The 21,627-nt window shown below is 42.2% G+C and overlaps 2 protein-coding genes across 7 annotated transcripts in view; both read left to right on the top strand.

The window, feature by feature from the left end:
* Window positions 1-2,534, top strand: part of taok2a (TAO kinase 2a) — a 34,241-nt gene extending 31,707 nt beyond the window's left edge. For both annotated transcript variants that reach the window (XM_030140773.1, XM_030140772.1), the window contains exon 20: window positions 163-2,534. In XM_030140773.1, coding sequence (XP_029996633.1) covers window positions 163-1,044 — 882 coding nt within the window. In that variant the 3' untranslated portion in view covers window positions 1,045-2,534. The remainder of the gene's footprint in view (window positions 1-162) is intronic.
* A 4,151-nt stretch (window positions 2,535-6,685) lies between these two features.
* Window positions 6,686-19,663, top strand: LOC115423748 (NACHT, LRR and PYD domains-containing protein 12-like). Of its 5 annotated transcripts, none has more exons than XM_030140775.1 (11): window positions 6,686-6,760; window positions 8,427-8,533; window positions 8,614-8,707; window positions 9,110-9,333; window positions 9,757-11,512; window positions 11,683-11,859; window positions 12,401-12,574; window positions 13,840-14,013; window positions 15,058-15,231; window positions 16,912-17,085; window positions 17,231-19,663. In XM_030140775.1, exons 2-11 carry the CDS (start codon window positions 8,509-8,511, stop codon window positions 17,238-17,240), a joined length of 2,982 nt encoding a protein of 993 aa, XP_029996635.1. In that variant the 5' UTR covers window positions 6,686-6,760; window positions 8,427-8,508; the 3' UTR covers window positions 17,241-19,663. The 5 variants fall into 5 exon arrangements, with proteins under 5 accessions (XP_029996635.1, XP_029996634.1, XP_029996637.1 ...); XM_030140774.1 differs by having other exon boundaries at window positions 8,609-8,707; XM_030140777.1 differs by lacking the exon at window positions 11,683-11,859 and having other exon boundaries at window positions 8,609-8,707.
* Window positions 19,664-21,627: the final 1,964 nt, after the last annotated feature.

Raw genomic sequence — 21,627 nt, 5'->3', positions numbered from 1 at the left:
AATACAACAGTTATTATTTGGTATTTTTAATTGTGGATCAAGTTGATGAAAAAACATAGTTAAACAGTTCTAAACCTTCTGACTCGTCTGCAGGTGATTAACGGTCTCCTCTGACACCGTTAACGCCGTCTCTGTTTTTCTTCTGGTCTCATGTGTTTTCAGATCGAGGAGGAGATGCTGTCGCTGCAGAACGAACGCTCCGACAGGATCCGGACGTTACTGGAGCGTCAGGCCCACGAGATCGAGGCCTTCGACTCGGAGAGCATGCGTCTGGGCTTCAGTAACATGGCGCTGAGCGGGATTCCGGCCGAGGCCTTCAACCAGGGCTACCCTACTCCCAGCCCTTCCTCGGGGTCCGGGGGCTGGCCATCCCGCCCCGTCCCCCGCTCCGGCAGTCACTGGAGCCACAGCGTCCAGAACTCGGTGTCCACGCCCTCCTGGCGCAGTCAGACCCACAGCGGTGGAGGAGGCGGGGCCTTCAGCCGCGCTGAGTCCGTCACCTCATCCCACGGCCTGGGCCGGGACAGCGAGCCCAAGCCCCGAGGCCACGCCTCCTCCCACCACCACCACCACCACCAGCAGCCGCAGCAGCAGCACTACCTCCCCCAGCACTACCAACACCACCAGAGCACGCCGCAGCTGTACCGCGACAGCCACGACAGCCGTGAGCGAGACCGCGAGCGGGCCAGGGAGTGGGTGGGCGGGGCCAGCCACTACTCTCACCACTCCCAGGGACACCACCACCACCTGTCGTCCCACGCCTCCTCCCAGTCCCTGGCTCTGCTGCCCCCCCCGCCGCCGCCCCCTCCCATCTCTCTGTCCTCCTCGTCTCCCCCCTCCTCTGCCTCCTCATCGTCCTCGTCTCAAGGCGGTTACGGCGGCCTGAGCGTCCGCGGCGCCGGCCTAATGGCGCTGAGGAACAGCCCCCAGCCGCTGCGCAGGACGGCGTCCGGCGGTCCGGGCGGTGGCAGCGACGGCGGCCTCAGCCGGAGCACATCGGTCACGTCACACATCTCCAACGGCTCCCACCTGTCCTACTCATGAAGCCGCCACCCCCGCTGGGGGGAGGGGCTAGTTAGAGCGTTTTAGCAGAGAAATTAGAGCATTAAAGATAAATCCAGGATTTAAAACACGTCCGATCTCTGTCAACAAGTTTTCAACGGTCGGGACGAGGTTTCCCTCCCCGCCGCCACGACCACAGAAGAACCAACCCAAACGATTTAAAATCCGACGTGTGCGTGCGTCACTATTGGACAGTGTTGGTTTTAAAGTGAGGCGGTGCGGTTCTGATGGGAGTGATGGTAGCGGTGCTTTAAGAACCACTGTAACTATGTAGATAAGGTTGACTTTAAACCAGGGTTTGATCCGTGAGTGTGTCCTGCACTCGGAGGATGTGGACGGCACAGGAAGGGAACATTTAACACACATTTCTTTACTTTGTAGTGATAAGATTCTGTATATGACATTAAAAACACTGCCATCGGTTTGTTGGGTGAACCCAGGGCGAATCTGCCAGCGCCTCGGAGTCTGTGGGAGGAGCCGCCGACGTCTGGGGAACCGGGTCATTTAACGATTGATAAGTCCGATCCGGTCCCGCGGGTTGAAAGAATGTCCAACCCCAAAAAAACCTGCCAATCGGCACAAAACGAAGCCAAACCCCGCCCCCAGTCCACTCCCACAACCATAATCAGCCAGTCAAAGGTCAGTGGACTCTCTTTAATCATCTTTGTCAACGCACCGGAAATCCCAGGTTACCTTGACGAAGGATCCGACCCAAACGCATTCCCTAAAATAATCCAGTTTCATTTTCTGAGCATTGATGCTTCTGCGTCTCCCTGTAAACACTCCATTTTTCTGACGTTACGTTCCGACGCTCCATATTAACGTAAGAAAACTGATGAATACAAAACGCCCGAAAATTGAACATGAACGCAGAAATATTTCCCACAGATTTGAATGCGATGTCAGAGGTTTTATGGATTTTAATCTGGTGGGTGGGGCTTCTTTTTAACTGGTTTTACTGTAAAAGCGTCTTCTCGTCCTTCCCGTGTTTTCGGACTCTTCCAGGCGGCTTCTCCTGTTGTTTTTTCCTCAGAGTCGGTTCGTGCTCCTTTGACCAGACACTGCCGGGCGCTTTGAGTCCGTCGGATGTGTAGATACGATGTACATGTGCATTTCAGATTCGTCCCCGTCGGCGCACGGACGTGTGTACAGAGGCGTTTGGACAGACGACGTGCACTCGACCTATTTATAGAAACGTCCGGCGCCTGTGGACGTGAAGCAGGCGTCCTGAAGATGGTCCACGCGTTGTATGTAGGGTGTACATAAGCACTACAGCGGAGACTGACTTAGAGTAATAATAATGATTATTTTGTCATGTGACTTTATCCCGATCTGTCAAATAGAAGCTATCATTATTATTACTACTACTGCAGTTGGAATATTTATGTTAAGTTTTGTTTTTTTAAAATGTAATTGCCAATTTTTGACCACTAGGTGGGGGAATAAGCGCAATGTTACTGTGATAGAGCTATTAAAAAAAAAAAACACTTTAAAGGAGGACAAAAGGACTACCTTTCCCAGCATTCCTGTGGAGGTTTCAGGGTGGGAGTCTACAGTACTGGGCAGGGCCATGTTGTTTTTGTTTGTTTTTTGTTTTTATTTTCACTTGTTTTCATTTCGAGCCAGTATTAAAGTGTGGAGCGTCCACCGCCGACATGTGTTTCAGGTTATTTCACGACATTTGGTGCCATGTTTAGTTTAGTTTTTTGCTTTTTTTTTTTTTTTTGTCACTGTTCGAAGGACTTCTTCTTCTTCCCAAACACTGTACCCCTGCGGAGCTCCACCTCTTTTCTAAACGGACACCTCATCATTTGATTTTGCACAGTTCGAATGGGTAGAAAAGTCATCGGGGTCTGTTTCTGCGGCGGGGTCAGAGGTCACATGACACCCCCACCCCCCGTGGACATCGCTGCTGCAGAACGCCGACCTCAGCGTGATCCGATGCTGTCTTTCGTTGTCATGTCTACCTCATTTGCACTGATAGTAAAAGAATGTGTGGGTGAGAAAAGTCAGACTGCTTTTTTGGGGGGGGGGGGGGGGGGGGGGTACGACGGAAAACACGTTTCTTTCCTGTGTTTGTGTAAATGTTGACGAGTGTGAGCGCAAGACCAGAGGATTCACGCCGACGCTGATGTGTTTTTATGTTTGTTGGAGTTTGTTGGTGAATGCAGGGCAGGGGTGGCAGGGGGTGGGGCCAAACTGTCCTCTACATCCACGAAATATCTGACGAGTGAGATTTGATTTTGCCAACTTTCTTTTTTTTGTTTGTTTGTTTAGATGTCTTTTAGTGCCGACCATTCCTTCATCTGTGCTGTTTCTGCCACTTAAAGCTGCACTACGTTAAACATAGATGCTGACGGATTAAAGGGAAAGAAACACCAGGTTTTAGTTGGGGGGGGGGGGGTCCTCAGTGTCTCTATCACGATAAAAATGTAACTGAAACTGCACCAATGAGACACCAGAGTTTTCACCCCCCCCCCCAAAAAAAAAAACAAAAAAACATGAGCTTATTTATTTATCAGAAGCATTTTCTGCCAAAATGTAACCAAATACTGATGAACGGCGAGGCTGCGAACACTAAAGATAATGAAGTGTCTGTACGTTAGTGCTGTAATACCACTGACCGCCACTAGAGGCTCCTCCCATTCACTTACATTCAAAATAATCCAATGTAAAACTACACAACTCGTGGCTCAATCTTTCCTCACAAACGTCTCAACTAATTCGGGGTTTCGCTAATGTTTATATCAGTTCTTAAAAAATGAAGAATTGTTCAAGTTTTGGTGGGAAATTAGTTTGTATGTATTAATTCTTTAACTTCGATTTTACTGTTGATTCGGAAAAACTTCCATCTATTCTTACAAAAATATCCCGGTTAAAATCTTTTCCTCGACCTCAAACTTTCCCTGTAAAATTTCCTATATTCCTGGAATTCATGTGGGTGGGGCTTTATGTTGGTGAATGCTGAGTGGTCGAACACACTATCAGTGTTCCACACTTGCGTTCATTAGATTTTATCATAATAATCTGTCGTTAAAGGCAATGGAAATGGGCCGAGGTGAAGAGTTAAAGAAGAAAATGAGTTTTTCTTGAAGTAAAATTCAAACTGTGGTCTTAATTTTATTGTAAATTCAACTTTAATCTAGATTTTTCTGCAAATATTTTATTTATTTCAGAGAATATCAACATTTTTTAACATAAATTTCCATTGTCATTGTCAGAAAATCCAGGTTTTTAATCATTAGTTTGTTCCTTTGATGTTAATTTATTTTTCTTCACAAACTCAGAGTTTTGAATTTCTTCTCAGAAATCTTACAACTTCCTCCACGTTAAGTCTGAATGTTTTCTTTGTGAATCTACCAGTCGAATGTGAGTTTTGTCTGCATCCACTCCTTCCAGTGGTCGTTGTAATAACCTGCGTTCGTCTGAATCCAACAGTCTGAACTGAATAAATGAAACGGACGGAAACAAAAACCGTAGATGAATTTACCAGGGAATAAAAGTTCCTAGGAATGTTGGTGGAAAAGGGTCGATTTGTTCAATATCGCAGAACCTGTCATGAAACCCCCAAAAAATAACATTTACATACCAGTTCTCACGTCACAAAGTGTCCAGAATTACCCAGAGTTCATTTGGGTTAAGGCACACCGGTCATAGGTTTCCCTTTAATCCGTCACCGTCCTGTTGGACCGTTCATGACAGGAATAAAGGAACATTTTAGGAAACTGAAAAAGAAACAGACCAGAGCTGAGGATCAGAACCAGAGTTTGGATCAAAGATGGAAAAGAAAAAATCCGACTAACAGGTTTCCTAAAATACTGCACTGTTCCTTTAAATGATGATTCCTCTGACATCTGGGTCCGTTTAAGTCCCACCCCCCAAACACCCCCCACCCCCGTCACCCTGATGATGATGGTGATGATGATGAGGATGATGATGATGGTGGATGTGCAACGCCAGGTTCAACATGTTCAGGTTTATTGCAAAATGTTAAAGAGGCGTGACATAAAAAAAACAAGTTGTACAGAAACATAACAGAATAATTTTGGAGAAATAAATAAAGGAACAAAAAATGTGACTGTTTTAATGTGTTGGATTTTAGGAAATGAAATAGTTTTCATGAGGTTTTACTTCACATCGTCCAAATATATTTAGAAACATATCACATTTAAACCATAGTGACACAAACTGACAAGACGCTTCAGAATCCATGAAGTTTTATGGTTTTTACTGTCAATGAAAATGAAAATACCAATAAATAAAATATGACCATACCCTGACCTTTTTATCCAAACACTGATTTTTCTGTATTTTTGGAAAATACTGAGGAAGGTTTGTCTTTTTTTTTTTTTTTTTTTTTACGTGCAAACTGAAAATGCCAGAAATTCAGCTGGAAAAACAAAACCATATGTAAACAGTAAAAATAAACAACTGCACCGTGGAAATACTTTATTAATAATAATAATGGAAATAAAATAATAGCAGTGTAGTCGTAACAATATTAATAGTAACCATGATTACAGATGGACCGCCCACTACTGTTTGAGTCATAACTGTTGAACCAGAACAGTTTCACACAAATATTCCACAGAACTGTAAAGGTCTAAAGTCCATCTGAAAGACTCTAAGGGAAACATTTAGTTTTAAACTGTTTTAAATGAACAATATCAACAACTACTGCATCAACAAAAAAAAAAGTGTTTTTTTGCAAGAATTCCGAAGTGAAGTTCTATGGAGAGCCATTTGTTTCTTTATTCATCAATCAAAAAGAATGGATTTGCAACCAAAAAAGAGATTTGAGAGCAAAAAACTAAGTGGCAATCAAAAAAAGAGATCATTTTGCTTAGAAATTAAGTATAAGTGGGTGTAACGCGGAAGCTGGAGCCAGGTCAAACCCACCAATAGAAACTCTTCTGTCATCCATCAGCGTAGGCCCCGCCCATTAAGTGCAGTTAAATTCACAAGCAAAACTTTTGAAGTTGCAAAGAGGAGTGATTTTCAAGCAAAAGTTTTTAACTCACAAGCAAAGAGGATTTATAAGCAAAATGATCTTTTTTTTTGGGGGGGGGGGGGGGGGATTGCAACTTACTGTCTTTTGCTCTCAGATCTCTTTTTTTTTTTGGTTGAAAATGTATTATTTTTAATTGATGAATAAAGAAACAAATGGCTCTCCATAAAGTTCCGCTGACATTTTCGTCCTCAAATGTATTCAGTGTAAACCTTAAATCTTCTATTTTACAACCAAATAATTGGTTATAGAGGAAAAACAAATATTAGATCAAACTTAAATAGAAAGAGTTTAGACAAATGTCAGCGTCACAGATGGACAACAAAAGAAAATATCAAATTAAACATGTTTTATTTCAATTATCAATATCATATACATTTATTTGCAATATTTACAACATACAAATAATATTAACATTATATTCAAATGTATTTTACATAGATATATGCATTTATTAATTTAAGCCCCTGGACTGTCCAGCCCTGGACTGTCCAGCCCTGGACTGTCCAGCCCTGGACTGTCCAGCCCTGGACTGTCCAGCCCTGGACTGTCCACTAGGGGGCGGTGTCCTGCTGGTGCCTTGGTGATCATGTGACTTAGAGGAAAAGGAGGAAAAGGACAGTCAGAAGGAGTTCCAGGTGAAAGTGAAGACAACTGAGACTGGGACAGTTTTTAAAGTTCAGACCGAAGGTGAGTGACATTTATTTATGAGATTAAAAGGTTTTGAAAGTTTATGAGACACTTTTATCTGTGTGGACTGGAACAGGAAACATTTATTTATCCCTTAGTTCAGCAGTGGTTTCTGTTGTTCTGTTTCGGTGAGTAAACACTTGTGACTGGTGACAGTGGAAGGAAAAACTTCCCTTTAACAGCAGAAACCTGGAGCAGACCCAGACTCCTGGAGGATGGCCGTCTGCCTTGACCAGTTGGGGTTAAAGAGAGAGAGTAAAGAAAGAGAAAAGAGAGAGCAATAGAGATAGAGACTGGGGGAGAGGGGGAGACACATGGAGACAGTTGAGGATAAGTGAGTGGTGATGAAGGCAGGAGAGAGGCAGGACTACCGCAGCAGGTCCAGAGATAATCCTGGGAAAATCTGTGATAATCCTGGGAAAAACCTTATTAAAATATTTAAAATGGAATGTCTGACAGTGCTAGGACAGGAGGTGCTCCTGGAAGAGCTGGGTCTGCAGGAGCTTCTTGAAGATAGGCAGGGACGCCTCTGTTCTCGTAGTGCTCGGTAGAACGTTCCACCAACGTGGAACGACCCATGAAAAGAGCCTGGATTGTCTTGTACAAGGTCTGGGGACCACCAGACAACATTCCCCAGATGAGCGGAGTGGTCATGGGGCAACATAAGCTTTTATCAGTGCACCTAGGTAGGTAGGAGCAGACCCACTGAGAATTTTGTAGGCTAGGATTAACGATTTGAATTTGATGCGGGCAGCTATGGGTAGCCAGTGTAACTCAATAAGTAACGGGGTGACATGTGCCCTTTTAGGCTGATTGAAGACCAGACGGGCTGTCAGTGTGGCTTGTGCCGGTTCTGGTTCAGGTCGGTCACGGAGGAAGGGTGGGAACCCCCCCAATGGAAAGTCCACTGGGCCTTAAACCAGAACCCACAGACAGTGGAGTGGGGGGCTGGCCTCCGAGGCGGGTCACGGAAGCCGGTCATCCCCCCCCCCGCTCCATGTCACTCATAATAAACACAGTAGAATATCAAGGGGAGTTTCATCAAAAGGCTGCCAGATGACCATTCTGCTGTTAGGATGCTGGACAATACAAAAAAAACAAAACAAAAAAACAACAAATGATGCCACTTCCTGTAAAGGGTTTTTATGGAATTGTATTGTTTTTCTGTTTTTTTTAAGGTAATTAAGGACATTATAACAGGGTGGAAAATTACCACTGGGACATGTACAATATGAAAAAATAGTAAATAAGAAATACAGTTTCACCAGATTCAATTACATAATAAAATTAAGTTTAGTCTATCAAATTCTTAAAGGAAAAAAAAGTTTTATAATTTTATGACGTCTACTTCTGGAGGATGTTGGTTCCACGGCACTGAGGAACACAAGGAACCTGAGTGTGTGTGTGTGTGTGTCACTAAAAAGGTGTGTAAAATACAGATTAATATTTGAAATGCATTTCATTTATGTTTAAGTGACAGCAAACACTTAAACACATAATTAAATGACTTTGTTGTAAATATTTGGTACATTTTAGAAAAAATCAGGGTAAGTGAAACATGTGGACATGAAATGTAGGTGCAAAAAGAAAATCATCCACAGATGTCTGAAAGAAAACCACCATTGGTTCATTCATTCATTGGTTCACTGTTTGGTTGTGGTTTCAGGCTGAAGTGGACAGTATGAGTCACAGACTGGATGAACAGGATGGAGCAGACTCATCTCTGAAGGATCCTTCAGGGGGCAGTCATGGACCTGGACCCTCTGGTCTACAGTGAGTCCACTGGTCCACTTTGTTTACGTTCAGGCCAGTTCATCTGTGGAGATAAACTGTGTTTGTTGTTTCTAGATCAGAGTCTGCAGCGTCCGTCTGTCTGTCCATGAAGAGTGACTGGTCCAATGGCAGATCCATAAACTTCAGAAAGGAAACCAGACCTTCACACATGAGGTAAGAGACTGTTTATTCTGTTGATTTAATTAGTGTGTCTCTAAGTGCAAGTGTTCAATGAAATATTTACGTTAAATGGAAAAGTCTGGAGAAAGAAACAAACACTATTTACTGGAGTTCAAACCCAGTTCCACTCAACCTGAGACAACCAACCCACCAACTTATATGAAAGAAAACCAACTAACCTGAACCAAACCCAGTACCTGGACCATCAGTAGTCTCCAACCCAAATTAAAGAAACTAAAATCATAAAAGTCCTTCACTGTAGAACAGACCAAGGAGGACAATCAACAAAAACAAGGACAAACAGAAGTTCCCAGATGAGGACGGGCTGTCGATGGGGTGGTGCCTGAAATAGAACCCATCATATGTTTGTTTTAAAGAATGTGTTGATGTCCACAGGCGGAGGAAGAGGAGTCTTGGCCCTGAACTGGACCCACAGTCCTGTTGTGTGTGTCAGAAGGTCCTGAGTGATCCAGTCCAGACCAGCTGTGGACACTGGTTCTGCAGACAGTGCATCACTTCATACTGGGACCAGTCTGGTCCATCAGGAGAGTCCACCTGTCCCCAGTGTGGAAAGAGATCCAGAACCACAACTGGACCACATATGGACAGCACTGCACAAAGTAAGACTGAGTCTGTAAGTTTAGTCTTAAACCAGGTCCAGTCCTGGTCCTCCAGAGCCACCGTCCTGCATGTTTTAGATGTTCACCTCTTCCAACATCTGATTCAAATGATCAGCCTATGATCCAGCTCTGCAGAAGACTGAAAACCACCGTCAGGTGGACTGGAAGAGGAATCATCTAAAACATGCAGGATAGTAGATCTGGAGGACCAAGGTTGGACACCCCGGTCTTAGACCATCAGGTCAGTTTTTTGCAGACTTTTTACCTTAGACAAAGACCTGCTCAGCTGGTCCATGTCCAGCTTTGTGTTGGTCCATCCTCAGTTCATGGACAGATGAGCAGATCCAGGTCTAGAGTCCTGTGTTTGGAACCTGTTGTTAATATGAACTCAGAGAAACAGTGTTTTTTATTGTGTGGTTTCAGATGAACATAAATGGAGTCTGAGGAGCAGATGTGAATGTGTGACTGAAGGAACCGATGAAACAGGAAGTAGAACCCGTCTGAACCGGATCTTCACTGAGCTCTACATCACAGAGGGACAGAGTGAAGACGTTAATACCCAACATGAAGTGAGGACGCTGGAGACACACACCAAGAAGATCATCCAAGACACTCCCATCAGGTGTCAGGACATCTTCAAAGCCCTACCCGACCAACATGAACCCATCAGAGTTGTTCTGACCAACGGCGTTGCTGGAGTTGGAAAAACCTTCTCGGTGCTGAAGTTCACTCTGGACTGGGCCGAGGGTTTAGAAAACCAGGACGTCAGTCTGGTGGTTCTGCTGTCCTTCAGAGAGCTGAACCTGGTCACAGATGAGCAGTACAGTCTGCTGACGCTGCTCCATGTTTTCCATCCAACATTACAGAAGGTCACAGCCGAGCAGATCAACGTCTGCAAACTTCTGTTCATCTTCGACGGCCTGGATGAAAGCAGACTGTCACTGGACTTCCACGACTGTGAGGTGGTTTCAGACGTCACCCAGAAGAAACCAGTCAACGTCCTGTTGACCAACCTCATCAAGGGGAACCTGCTTCCATCAGCTCTCATCTGGATAACATCTAGACCTGCAGCAACCAATCAGATCCCTCCTTCATGTGTCGACAGGGTAACAGAAGTCCGAGGCTTCACCACTGACGACCAGAAGGAGGAGTACTTCAAGAAGAGATCCACTGATGAAGATCTGTCCAACAGAATCATCCGACACATCAAGACATCCAAAACGCTCCACATCATGTGTCGAATCCCAGTCTTCTGCTGGATCAGTTCTACAGTTCTGGAGCACATGTTGACTTCAAACCAGAGAAGAGAGCTGCCCAAGACCCTGACGGACCTGTACTCACACTTCATCACAGTCCAGACAAAGAGGAAGAAGAACAAGTATGAAAAAGGACATGAGGTAGAGCTGACCGAGGCTGACACGGAGGTTCTTCTGAAGTTGGGGAGGTTGGCGTTTGAACATCTGGAGAAAGGAAAGATTATGTTCTACCAAGAAGATCTGGAGCAGTGTGGTCTGGACGTCACACAGGCCTTGGTTTACTCAGGAATCTGTACAGAGATCCTCAGAAAAGAGAGTGTGATCTTCCAGAAAACCATCTACAGCTTTGTTCATCTGAGCATTCAGGAGTTTCTGGCTGCAGTCTACATCTACCACTGTTACACCAGCAACAACACAGAAGTTCTGGAGAGGTTTCTGGAGGACTGGGACCATAATTCAACACTCGATGAGTTCCTGAGAAAAACCATGGAAAAATCCCTCAAAAGTAAAAACGGTCACCTGGATCTGTTTGTCCGGTTCCTTCATGGCCTCTGTCGGAAGTCCAACCAGAAAGTTTTAGGAGGTCTGCTGGGTCCAACAGAGATCAGTCCAGAGACAAAAAAAACCATCACCAACAACCTGAAGGAGATGAACACTGGTTACATCTCTCCTGATAGAAGTGTCAATATCTTCTACTGTCTGATGGAGATGAACACCCCCTCATTCTGTCAGGAGATCCAAGAGGTCCTGCAGTCAGAGAACAGATCAAAGAAGAAACTCTCTGAGATCCAGTGTTCAGCTGCGGCCTACTTATGGCAGATGTCAGAGAAGGTTCTGAATGGGATGGACCTGGAGAAGTTCAACACATCATATGAGGGACGACAGAGACTGATCCCACTTGTGAGGAACTGTAGAAAGGCTCGGTAAGAAGGAAAGTTTTACCATGATGAATCTGTGTCATTTTTCTTTTGTAGAACGCCGTATGAGTCCCAGAACTAGTTTTACATGAAACATTAAGTCGTCTTTGTCAAGACTCAGATGTTCAGTGAATATGTTCCACATATTGACCTTTACCTTAAATCTGTATTCACAGACTCTCCGCCTGTCCGCTCTCAAAACCTCAGTGTGAATTTGTGACGTCTGTTCTGAAGTCCAGTCCATCCCATCTCACTGAACTGGATCTGAGACTGGACTGTACGTCAAAGGATTCAGGAGTGGAGATTCTATCATCTGGACTGAAGAGTCCAAACTGTAGACTGAAGGCTCTCAGGTCAGCTCACCTCCTGACTAAAACTGACCCAAACCTGCCACAGTGACTGCTTCTGTTCTGTGTTCTGGGTTCTGCTCAGATCCATGTCTGCAGTTCACTCATAAAAGTCATTTTCAATCATTCCTGTTCTCCAAAGTGCAGCATAATTTTTTTTTCACTAAAATGGTTCAAATAACAATAAGTTACCGTGCAGCCGTGTACTAGATGTCTGGAGAGTCAGCTTGTGACCAAAGGTTCGCTGGTTCGATTCCCTGGACTGGTGGAGAGTTGTTGGCTGATGTGCCCTTGAGCAAGGCACTTAACCCCCCATTTGCTCCCTGGGTGCCTGGCATGGCAAGCCCACTGCTCCCAGCATGCAGTGTGTGTGTGATGCATGGCCTAGTGCTGGTTAAAGGTAGAAGACACATATGTGTGTGTGGAGCATGTTTACATGTGTGACAGACACTACTACTGACAAAATACAGATTCTATTAAACATGAAAAACACACAAATCTGAAGGAGTTATTGGTGGATTTGAATCTATATTTATTCTTGATGCAGATTGAGAGACTGCAGGTTTTCAGAGAGCAGCTGTTCTTCTCTGGTCTCAGCTCTGAAGTCCAACCCCCTTCATCTCAGACAACTGGACCTCAGTGAGACCAACCTGATGGATTCAGGAATGAAGATCCTTTGTTCTGGACTGAAGAGTCCGAAGTGTGGTCTGCAGATGCTGAGGTCAGTTCACTCCATGTCTACTCATAAGTTAGATCTTTGTGTTTTTCTAAAACAATAACCTGAAGTCATTTCTAACACAGAAACATGTTTACTGTCTGGAAACTGAAACGGACTTTTGTGACTTAAATAGAACTAGCTCGTTGTTCTGTATGGATCCACAGGTTCTAGATGTGGTCGTTTTTATTCTGTTGTGTATTTGTTCATGTTGTACCACATTTGTCCAGCAGTCACTGCCAAAGTGTTCTGGACATAGTAACATGACTGTAAATGTGTGTTATTGTTAGTGTTCTTTTACATTTTTTATTTAAAAATATGATAATTTTTGGTGATGTTTTTGCTTCTGCTGATCCGATTTTGTTATGATTAGTTTTGCCGATACTGATCCAATGCCAATACTTTTTACTATTACATTTTGATATTATAACAAACATGAATTTCTGGTTAATGGTTAACATCCAAATAGTTCTTCGCAGATTTAAAATTAAATGGAACCGAAGTACGACCCAAAGGCACTGAGGGTTAGGGTTCGGGTTCTGTGAACTGGAGATCTTGGTGTAAATTGATACGTGATCAAATGGTGTTGAATAACATGCAAAAGGTCGGCAATGCATACGTATAACACGACAAATGCCATAAGAACTTGAGTGACATATAATGGTGTTTCATGACATCAGTCTGGTAGTTCTCGTACTCAGTCATGTGATACTTTTGTAAGTGATGAATCTGATTTGTCGTATTCAAGTCAGTCCTGAAGCTCCTCCTTCAGTTGACACATCTGTCAAGTCACTGCTTGACTGTCATTGCTTTCCAGACAAAACTATTCCCACACAGTGAACATGTTGCATGACATTAAGTTTTTATTTACAGCAGCCGTTAGACGAAAACTGGATCGGACAGATCATGTGACTAAATCCGATCAGATCCGATCTTCTAGAAAATGTCAGATCGGCAGACGATACCGATCTTTAGATCGGATCAGTACATCCCTAATAATTATCTAATCTAATCTTATCAAGTTCTGTCTCATTGGAGATAATATACATAAAAATCTAATACATGAAAGTCCACATTTTAATGGACAAAACCAATGTACTTTATCTTATTTATCTCCGTTGTTTTTCTCCAAACCAACAGAGACCACTTTCATGTCACTGTACAGTAAATTATAAATTAAGGAACAAAGACCACTGGAAAATCCAAATGTATTGATAACTGTCATGTTCAAACACTCATGTCTTACTCTCCATCATTTATCCTCCCCACAGATTGGACGGCTGTGGGTTGTCGGAGATCAGCTGTTCTTATCTGGTCTCAGCTCTCAAGTCCAACCCCCTTCATCTCGAAGGACTGGACCTCAGTAATAATGACCTGAAGGATTCAGGAGTGAAGATTCTGTCATGTCAACTGAGGATTGGAAACTGCAGACTGAAGAATCTGTGGTCAGTTCAGAACCAGAATCCTTTATTGTCATTCAGAAACATAGAAAAAACATGGAGGAACAAAAAGTGTCACCGAGGACCAATGTAATAATTAATAGATAAATAATCTAATGCAAAAAGCAGTACTTCTGTTCTGTAAAACCCAATAAACAGGTTAAAGTGTGACATGTTGGGTGCGGTGCACAGTCCAGTTTGTGTCATGATTCATGTTCATGATCCTCAGCCTCAGGAAAGAAGCTGCACCTTCTTTCATGGTCATCAGATATGACCATATTTGGACATCCAGAGGCTCTGTAGTTACTGTGGAAACATCGTCATCTTCTACAGCATTGATTCACCAGTAAAACCCATGGAGTTGGATCAGTGACAGTGGATGGACACACTGGGTTTATGTTCAGTTAATGACAGATTGGACTGAAAAAGACACTGGTGATTCAGTTTTCACTGTTTTTTTAAATAATAATCCTCAACTTTAATCTGAGCTTTAATGAACATCTGCATGATCAGTGAATTAAATAAAGGAAAATTCCTGATTTATACTTAAAAATGCCAAATACAGAGTATAATATTAGAATAAATAGTGATAAATCAGACAAGAAAGGTTAAAAATAAATAAACATTAATTTGGAAACTGCCACAGAAGTAACAGTGGGTCTCTATGGGTTAATATAAATAAATGAAGTGTGGCCCTCTGCTTCTCACATGCTCTCACATGTCTTCTAACTTCTACAGTTTCAAGCCAATGTTGTATTTAAGGTTAGATCACATCAGATAGGTTTATCAGTTACTAAAATTAAAGAATCGACTGTCAGAAGATTGATATATTTACCTGTCATGGTCATGTGTGAAATATTGAAGTTCAACTCTGATACAGTTAACTTCTGCAGCTCCTAGGTTTTATTATTTTCACCTTTTCTTTGTCTTATTATTATTGTTTAGATGTTCAGTTGCTTCAGTTTTGTTTTTGAATTGGAACACAAATGCTGAGCTGCAGGTCTGAACAGGACTGGATTATTCATGGACATCTTTGATTCTTTTCTTCAGGTTGAATTCCTGTGGGTTGTCGGAGATCAGCTGTTCATATGTGGTCTCAGCTCTCAAGTCCAACCCCCTTCATCTCGAAGGACTGGACCTCAGTAATAATGACCTGAAGGATTCAGGAGTGAAGATTCTGTCATATCAGCTGAGGATTGGAAACTGCAGACTGAAGAATCTGTGGTCAGTTCAGAACCAGAATCCTTTATTGTCATTCAGAAACATAGAAAAACATGGAGGAACAAAAAGTGTCACCGAGGACCAATGTAATAATTAATAGATAAATAATCTAATGTAAAAAGCAGTACTTCTGTTCTGTAAAACCCAATAGAAGCAGGTTAAAGTGTGACATGTTGGGTGCGGTGCACAGTCCAGTTTGTGTCATGGTTCATGTTCATGATCCTCAGCCTCAGGAAAGAAGCTGCACCTTCATCTGTTTGGTTTTGTTCTCAGGCCACAGAGCTCTACGGCCATAATTTAGTGATAAAATTCACACGCATAGAAACTGAGTCAGTGTACATAAATCCCACCGTCTACACACACTCTCTATCCGTTTTTTCACGCTCACTGTTATTCTCTGCCTTCTACGCACTCACGGTTGCTGAATTTTGTCACTGTGGGTGGGCATTGAATAGAAGCCTCTCCCTCTGATTGGTCAGTTTAGAAACCTACTGTCTCCATATCAGAGCCTCAGTTTAGAAACCTACTGTCTCCATATCAGAGCCTCAGTTTAGAAACCTACTGTCTCCATATCAGAGCCTCAGTTTAGAAACCTACTGTCTCCATATCAGAGCCAATCCAAGCCATCCAGTTTCAAGTCAATATTTTATTTAAGGTCAGATCCCATCGGATAAGTTTATCAGTTACTAAAACTAATGGATCGACTGTCAGAAGATTGATATATTTACCTGTCATGGTCATGTGTGAAATATTAAAGTTTAACTTTGATACAGTTAACTTCTGCAGCTCCTAGGTTTTATTATTTTCACCTTTTCTTTGTCTTATTATTATTGTTTAGATGTGTGAAGCCTGCTACCGGACGTTAGTCTGGTGTTGTCTGTCTTTTATGTTTGTCTGCCACTTCCTGTTTTATTTTGTTAAGTTTTCCTCATGTGTCTTGTCTGTTGTCTTTACTTCCCTTCCTGGTTCGTGTTCACCTTTTCCCTGATTACCTGACTCCGCCCTGATGTGTTCCACCTGTGTCTCGTTGTCTTCCCTCCCTTTTGTGTATTTATACCCTGTCCTTTCCCCTGATCAGACGCCAGTTCGTATTCTCCTGTAGTCTACTTACCAGCGTTTTGATCCTGTCTGTTCGTTTGCCTACCTGTGTTTCGACCCGTTTTGTCATCCTGTTTTTGCCTGTCTTGCCTGCTCCCTGTCGGTTTTGTCTGCCTCCCTGGATTTTGACCTCTTCGCCTGGTTTTTGGTACGTGAGCTAGCTTTACCCCTATGTCCTGTTGCCTGTCTGTTTGCTCTCCCGTGTTTGACCTGTTTCCGTCCCTGACCTCCCTCTGCTTCTCCCTAGTCGGCGTGCCGACTCAAAACCCGGAGACTAACCGTGGGTTCGTGTCCCTCGCCCAGAGGACGAATCCCTCGAGGACTTCCTTGGCTGCTGTCCTCAAGATCCTGTTCATTATCACAGCCAGTATTTTTGTGATACCTGAATTTAATAAACTCTGTAAACTTTTACATCCGCCTCCTAGTTCTGCATTTGGGTTCTGGGTTCGTACTAGCCGCATTACAAGATGTTCATTTGCTTCAGTTTTGTTTTTGAATTGGAACACAGAAATGCTGAGCTGCAGGTCTGAACACAACTAGATTATTCATGGATTATTCATGGACATCTTTGATTCTTTTCTTCAGGTTGAGTTCCTGCAGGTTGTCAAAGCTCAGCTGTTCTTATCTGGTCTCAGCTCTGAGGTCCAATCCCTCATATCTCACAGAACTGGTTTTGACTCAAAATGACCTGAAGGATTCAGATGTGAAGGAGCTGAAAGATCTGGTGCAGAGTCCAGGTTATGCTCTGCAGACTCTGATGTGAGTAGATGTTGGTTTGTTGAACAGTTCCAAGTTTGGAGGAGAACAGTTGACCAATCAGATCTTGGTTGGTTAGTTAGTGTTTGTTTCATCTGTGCTATGACTGAACTGATTCGAGGTTTCTTCTTCTGTCTTCATTCATCAGATGTTGGTAGGTCTGACCTCTGTACCTGTCTCAGTGATCTGGACTGTGTGAAGACCAGCTGGATCCTGATGAGCCTCAGGTTCACCCACGTCCTGGTCCTCTGGAGCCCCACAGAGTCTCATCAGTGGATCTACACTGGATTTGTTTTACACCAACCTGGAAGATGACGTCAGTCTGCAGATTCACACAGTTCAACTGTTTTTATGTCCACTCTGGCAGCTGAACTGACTGTGGAAATAAGGAAACAAGAAGGAAGAACCACAGGGCAGGGAAACACTGGTGACCTGTGGTTCTCCTAACTGGACCTTCTTCAAAGCCAAACCAAGAACCTGGAGGCAGAAAAAGGAAAAGGCCTCATCATTCCTTAGACGGCTTAAGTCTATGAGAAACTTTAAAGGATTTTCAACCAACACATTATCCCAGTAAACTTCAAACCCACCAGCACCCCAAAGATAAACTGTCCAGTATGTGCTGATCCATACATGTGTACAACCCCCCCATGAAGAGAACCTGCACCTCAGGCTCTGCAGTCTGACTGCAGATGAACGAAGAGGATACTACCATACTTTCCAGGCTATAGAGTGCACCTGAGCCCCAGAGCTGCAGGTGTAAACGTAACATTTTTTATTTTCACAGACAGATGGTAAACAGACAGATTATTTACATATTTATTTCCATCCCTTCACTGCTTTTTTTCAAATTGCCTGTAACACGGCAGTAAAACGGCAATAACAGGCTGGTTCCCAAACCCAGAAAAGTCATTGATCTCTATCTTCATCTTCCTTCTGCTCATTGAAACCACTGCAGTCGTCGTCTTCTTCAGTATCGGAGTTGAACAGCCTTAGAAAGGCACTGTCACACACTTTCTACGTCTCTCTTCCGTTGTCTCTCATTGTCTCTTACGTGCTGCAGCTCCATTTCCTTCTTTACAGACACATCGACTGGTTTGAACTTCAAAGCTGCATCTTAGGCATTTCTTTGTATGTTTTCCATGATGAGGGTTTGTGCTTCATCACCTCTTCCACCTGTCTGTCTGGCTTTTACGCTTCCTGCCAGAGCACCCCCTGGAGGCTGTTAGCCTGTAAAAATCTATACTTGAGCTGCATCGTTGTATAAGCCGCAGGGTTCGAAGCATGAGAAAAAAGTAGCAGCTTATAGTCTGGAAAATACAGTACATTGAAGACACAAATGTCCGAATATTGGCCAGAGAAGACAAGTGATTTGAGAGAGAAGTCCAAGAAGCATCTTTGGAAAAGTGGAAACACCTTCCCTGGACCGAGGTAGTGGTCTGAGACGCTACACCCCCCCAAACAACCTTTGACCCCTGGGCTCACCAGAGAGTAACCATCACCCCTAGAGGACTTGGGGTGTTTCTCAATATTAAATTCACTGATTTCAGACTTGTGAGCTCTGTGAGTTCAGTCTAGGTAAGAATGGCCCCAGATAATGGACTTCTAAGAACACTAGTCTCTGTGATTCAAACGGTTGTTTGTGAACTTTCCTCGTGGTTCTGCTGGATTTAAACCATCGCCTCCCTGATGTCATTCTTAATAGGTTAGTTATAAAAGGTTTGCTTTGATGTTAACATTTGGGCTTTGACAAAAGGTTGAACTGTCAATGGATTTTTATAATTTTTAGTTTGTTTTTCAGGAGATCATTTATCTATTCCAAAATATATACCGATCAAAGTACTTCCTTCAAGAAAAAAATATGCCATTGTGGATCCTTTCCTCTGCAGTTTGCATAGAAGTTGCCATTGATTTCAAGTGGCTCAGTTGGTAGAGTGGGTTGTCCAATGACCAAAGGGTTGGTGGTTCAAATCCTGGCTCCAAGTATCTACATGTCAAAATGTTCATGGACAAATTTACCATTTAAGAACAGGGTTATCAATGCGATATCATAATTGATTTCCTTAAATATTTCTTAAAGCATATCTCTGATGTGTTATTTCCAAGAACATGTGAACATTGGTTCTGCAGTTTAAACCCTCTGTACCTGATGTAAAACTGAACTGTAGATGAGACACATATAGACAAATGAAAATGTTGGTTTGGACCAGTATTAGTATTAGACGAGTATGTATATATTTCTAATTTTATGAATGCTGGTATTTTACTTCTTACTCAGGGACAACAGTTGAAAAATAGCTTTTTTACTAATGATGGCACATTTACAGAAAAGTTCATTAATGTTTACTGTCCCTGCTAAATAAACCAATTAATTAATTTAAAAAAAATATATTAGTATGAACTGCAGCATTGGTTCCAAAATAGTAAATGAAATGCTCAGGGAAGGTACTTTGATTAAACAGAATTTTATAAATAAAAATACAAATTTGGTAGATATTAATATCAACTAGAAGCACTCGGAGAGCGCAGACCTCCGCCAAGGCTGATCAGTGGCCCCCCCCATGGGCCCCCCCACCCCCGATCACCATCAAAATTTAATAATTTCTTCCTTATCCCATTTCCAACAAACCCTGAAAATTTCATCCAAATCTGTCCATAACTTTTTGAGTTATGTTGCACACTAACGGACAGACAAACAAACCCTGGCAAAAACATAACCTCCTTGGCGGAGGTAAAAATATTAAGTAAATTTAGTTTGAAGAATAAATTAGCAGAAGAGCTCAGTGGGGTAGAATAGGTTGGAATTCAAACAAAGCGCTTCAGTTAGATCAATATTTTATTCAAAGTTGATGGGATAGTGCATATTACAATACAACAGATATGGATACATTCAACTGTCATATAAAGACATTGTACATTTGAAATCAACATGATGACTAACTTTTCTTATAATTCCAAGTGGTTTATTTCTGTTTCAAGTCACCCAGTCAACGTGTTCTTTCCAGTTTAGGTTCTCATCTACATCTGCACCCAGGAACCTGGTGCATGACACACCAGCTGTTTCAACTGAAGCAAAGTTGAGCTCAGGGCTAGAGTTGAAAATGTTTTTTTTTTTTACCACTAAAAATCATATAGTTGCTTTTTTTGTATTCAAAGCTAGTTTGTTACTGTTGAACCATTTGTCGTATGCAGATAATCCACACTGGTTTGGTTTATAAGTGCATATACATTTGAATGAGACATAAAGTGGTGTCATCAGCAAACAACAGAGTAAGAAACTGTACACAAATGATTTATATAAATTAAAAAATATTGATGGACCTCTGAGGGACTCCACAATGTATATCTATCCCATTCGAATTGCAGCCATTAATGCAGGCCTACTGAGATCTATTGCCAATATATAAGTTTTTGCAACCATTTAAAAGCAGCTCCATGAAAACCATACACATGTAATTTTGAAAGAAATATAACTGACTGGATCAAAAGCTTTTGATAAGTCTAAAAAAAATACTGCAAATAAATGTATTGTTATTTAATGCAGCGACAATACTATCTATTAAATATTTTGTTGCTTAAACATCTGACATGTTTTCTTTGTTCTAATGTGAATAAAATCTGCCTTTATCATATTGGTTTTTATTTACATTTTGTGCAGAGACCCAATTAAAACAAACTAGTGGTAATTAATTAGTAGTCTGTGTTTTTGCTGGATCTTGATTTAATATGTTCCATTTGAATCTGTATTTTCTCTGTTTTATATGTTTTTTGAACAGAGTGTTTGAGTAAATGTTAAATCACCTCCTTTGATGGGATGAAATCTGTGTCAAAATGGAAGAATTTTACCCACGACACGTAGAAATAAATGGATAAACAGCCTTTTGTCAGGATGTTTGTAGGTCAGATTTATAAACAGACTGGGGTTAAATCCAATTCTGGGCCAAAACACTCAGAAAACGGAAACGTACCTAAAAATAACTTCTCATTGTGGTTCCTTAAAGGGAGGCGTCACAGGATGCGTTAAACAACGTCATGACGCATCAGGGACTGGACGTCATCAAGTGATTGTCAACTCATAACCAAACCGGAAACGGAGGATTCTGTCTATAAAATAAAAGCTTTAAATTAATTCTGCAGTTACAATACACCTGGTAAAAAAACAAACACACAAACTTTTAAACACCAGTATAAAGCCTGATTTAATCACTCAGTCATGTCTAATATTTATTTAAACCTTATGTGACCAGAAAAATGACTAGATGATACTAAAAATATCTTTTTCAATAGTGATCAGGCCAAGACAACAGAAGGTCACAGAAAATAGAAACTAAAGCCAGAAAATTGTACAATAAACACAAAATAAAACTGTATCAACTGCTATCGAACACTGTCATAGTAAATACTACTAAGAAACACACAAATATAGAAACAAAAGAAAAATGATAAGTTGGGCAGATGGATGAGAATTTTCTTTCTCTGTGTAACAGAGAAAAACAGTGGAACGCAAAATGAGACGTGCATACCTAGAAACACAAAATGTACGTACAT

Source organism: Sphaeramia orbicularis, chromosome 8 (assembly GCF_902148855.1).
Source record: "Sphaeramia orbicularis chromosome 8, fSphaOr1.1, whole genome shotgun sequence".
Lineage (NCBI taxonomy): Eukaryota > Metazoa > Chordata > Actinopteri > Kurtiformes > Apogonidae > Sphaeramia > Sphaeramia orbicularis.
The sequence above is the reverse complement of the archived record's forward strand: the minus strand, read 5'-3'. Positions and strand labels throughout refer to the sequence as shown.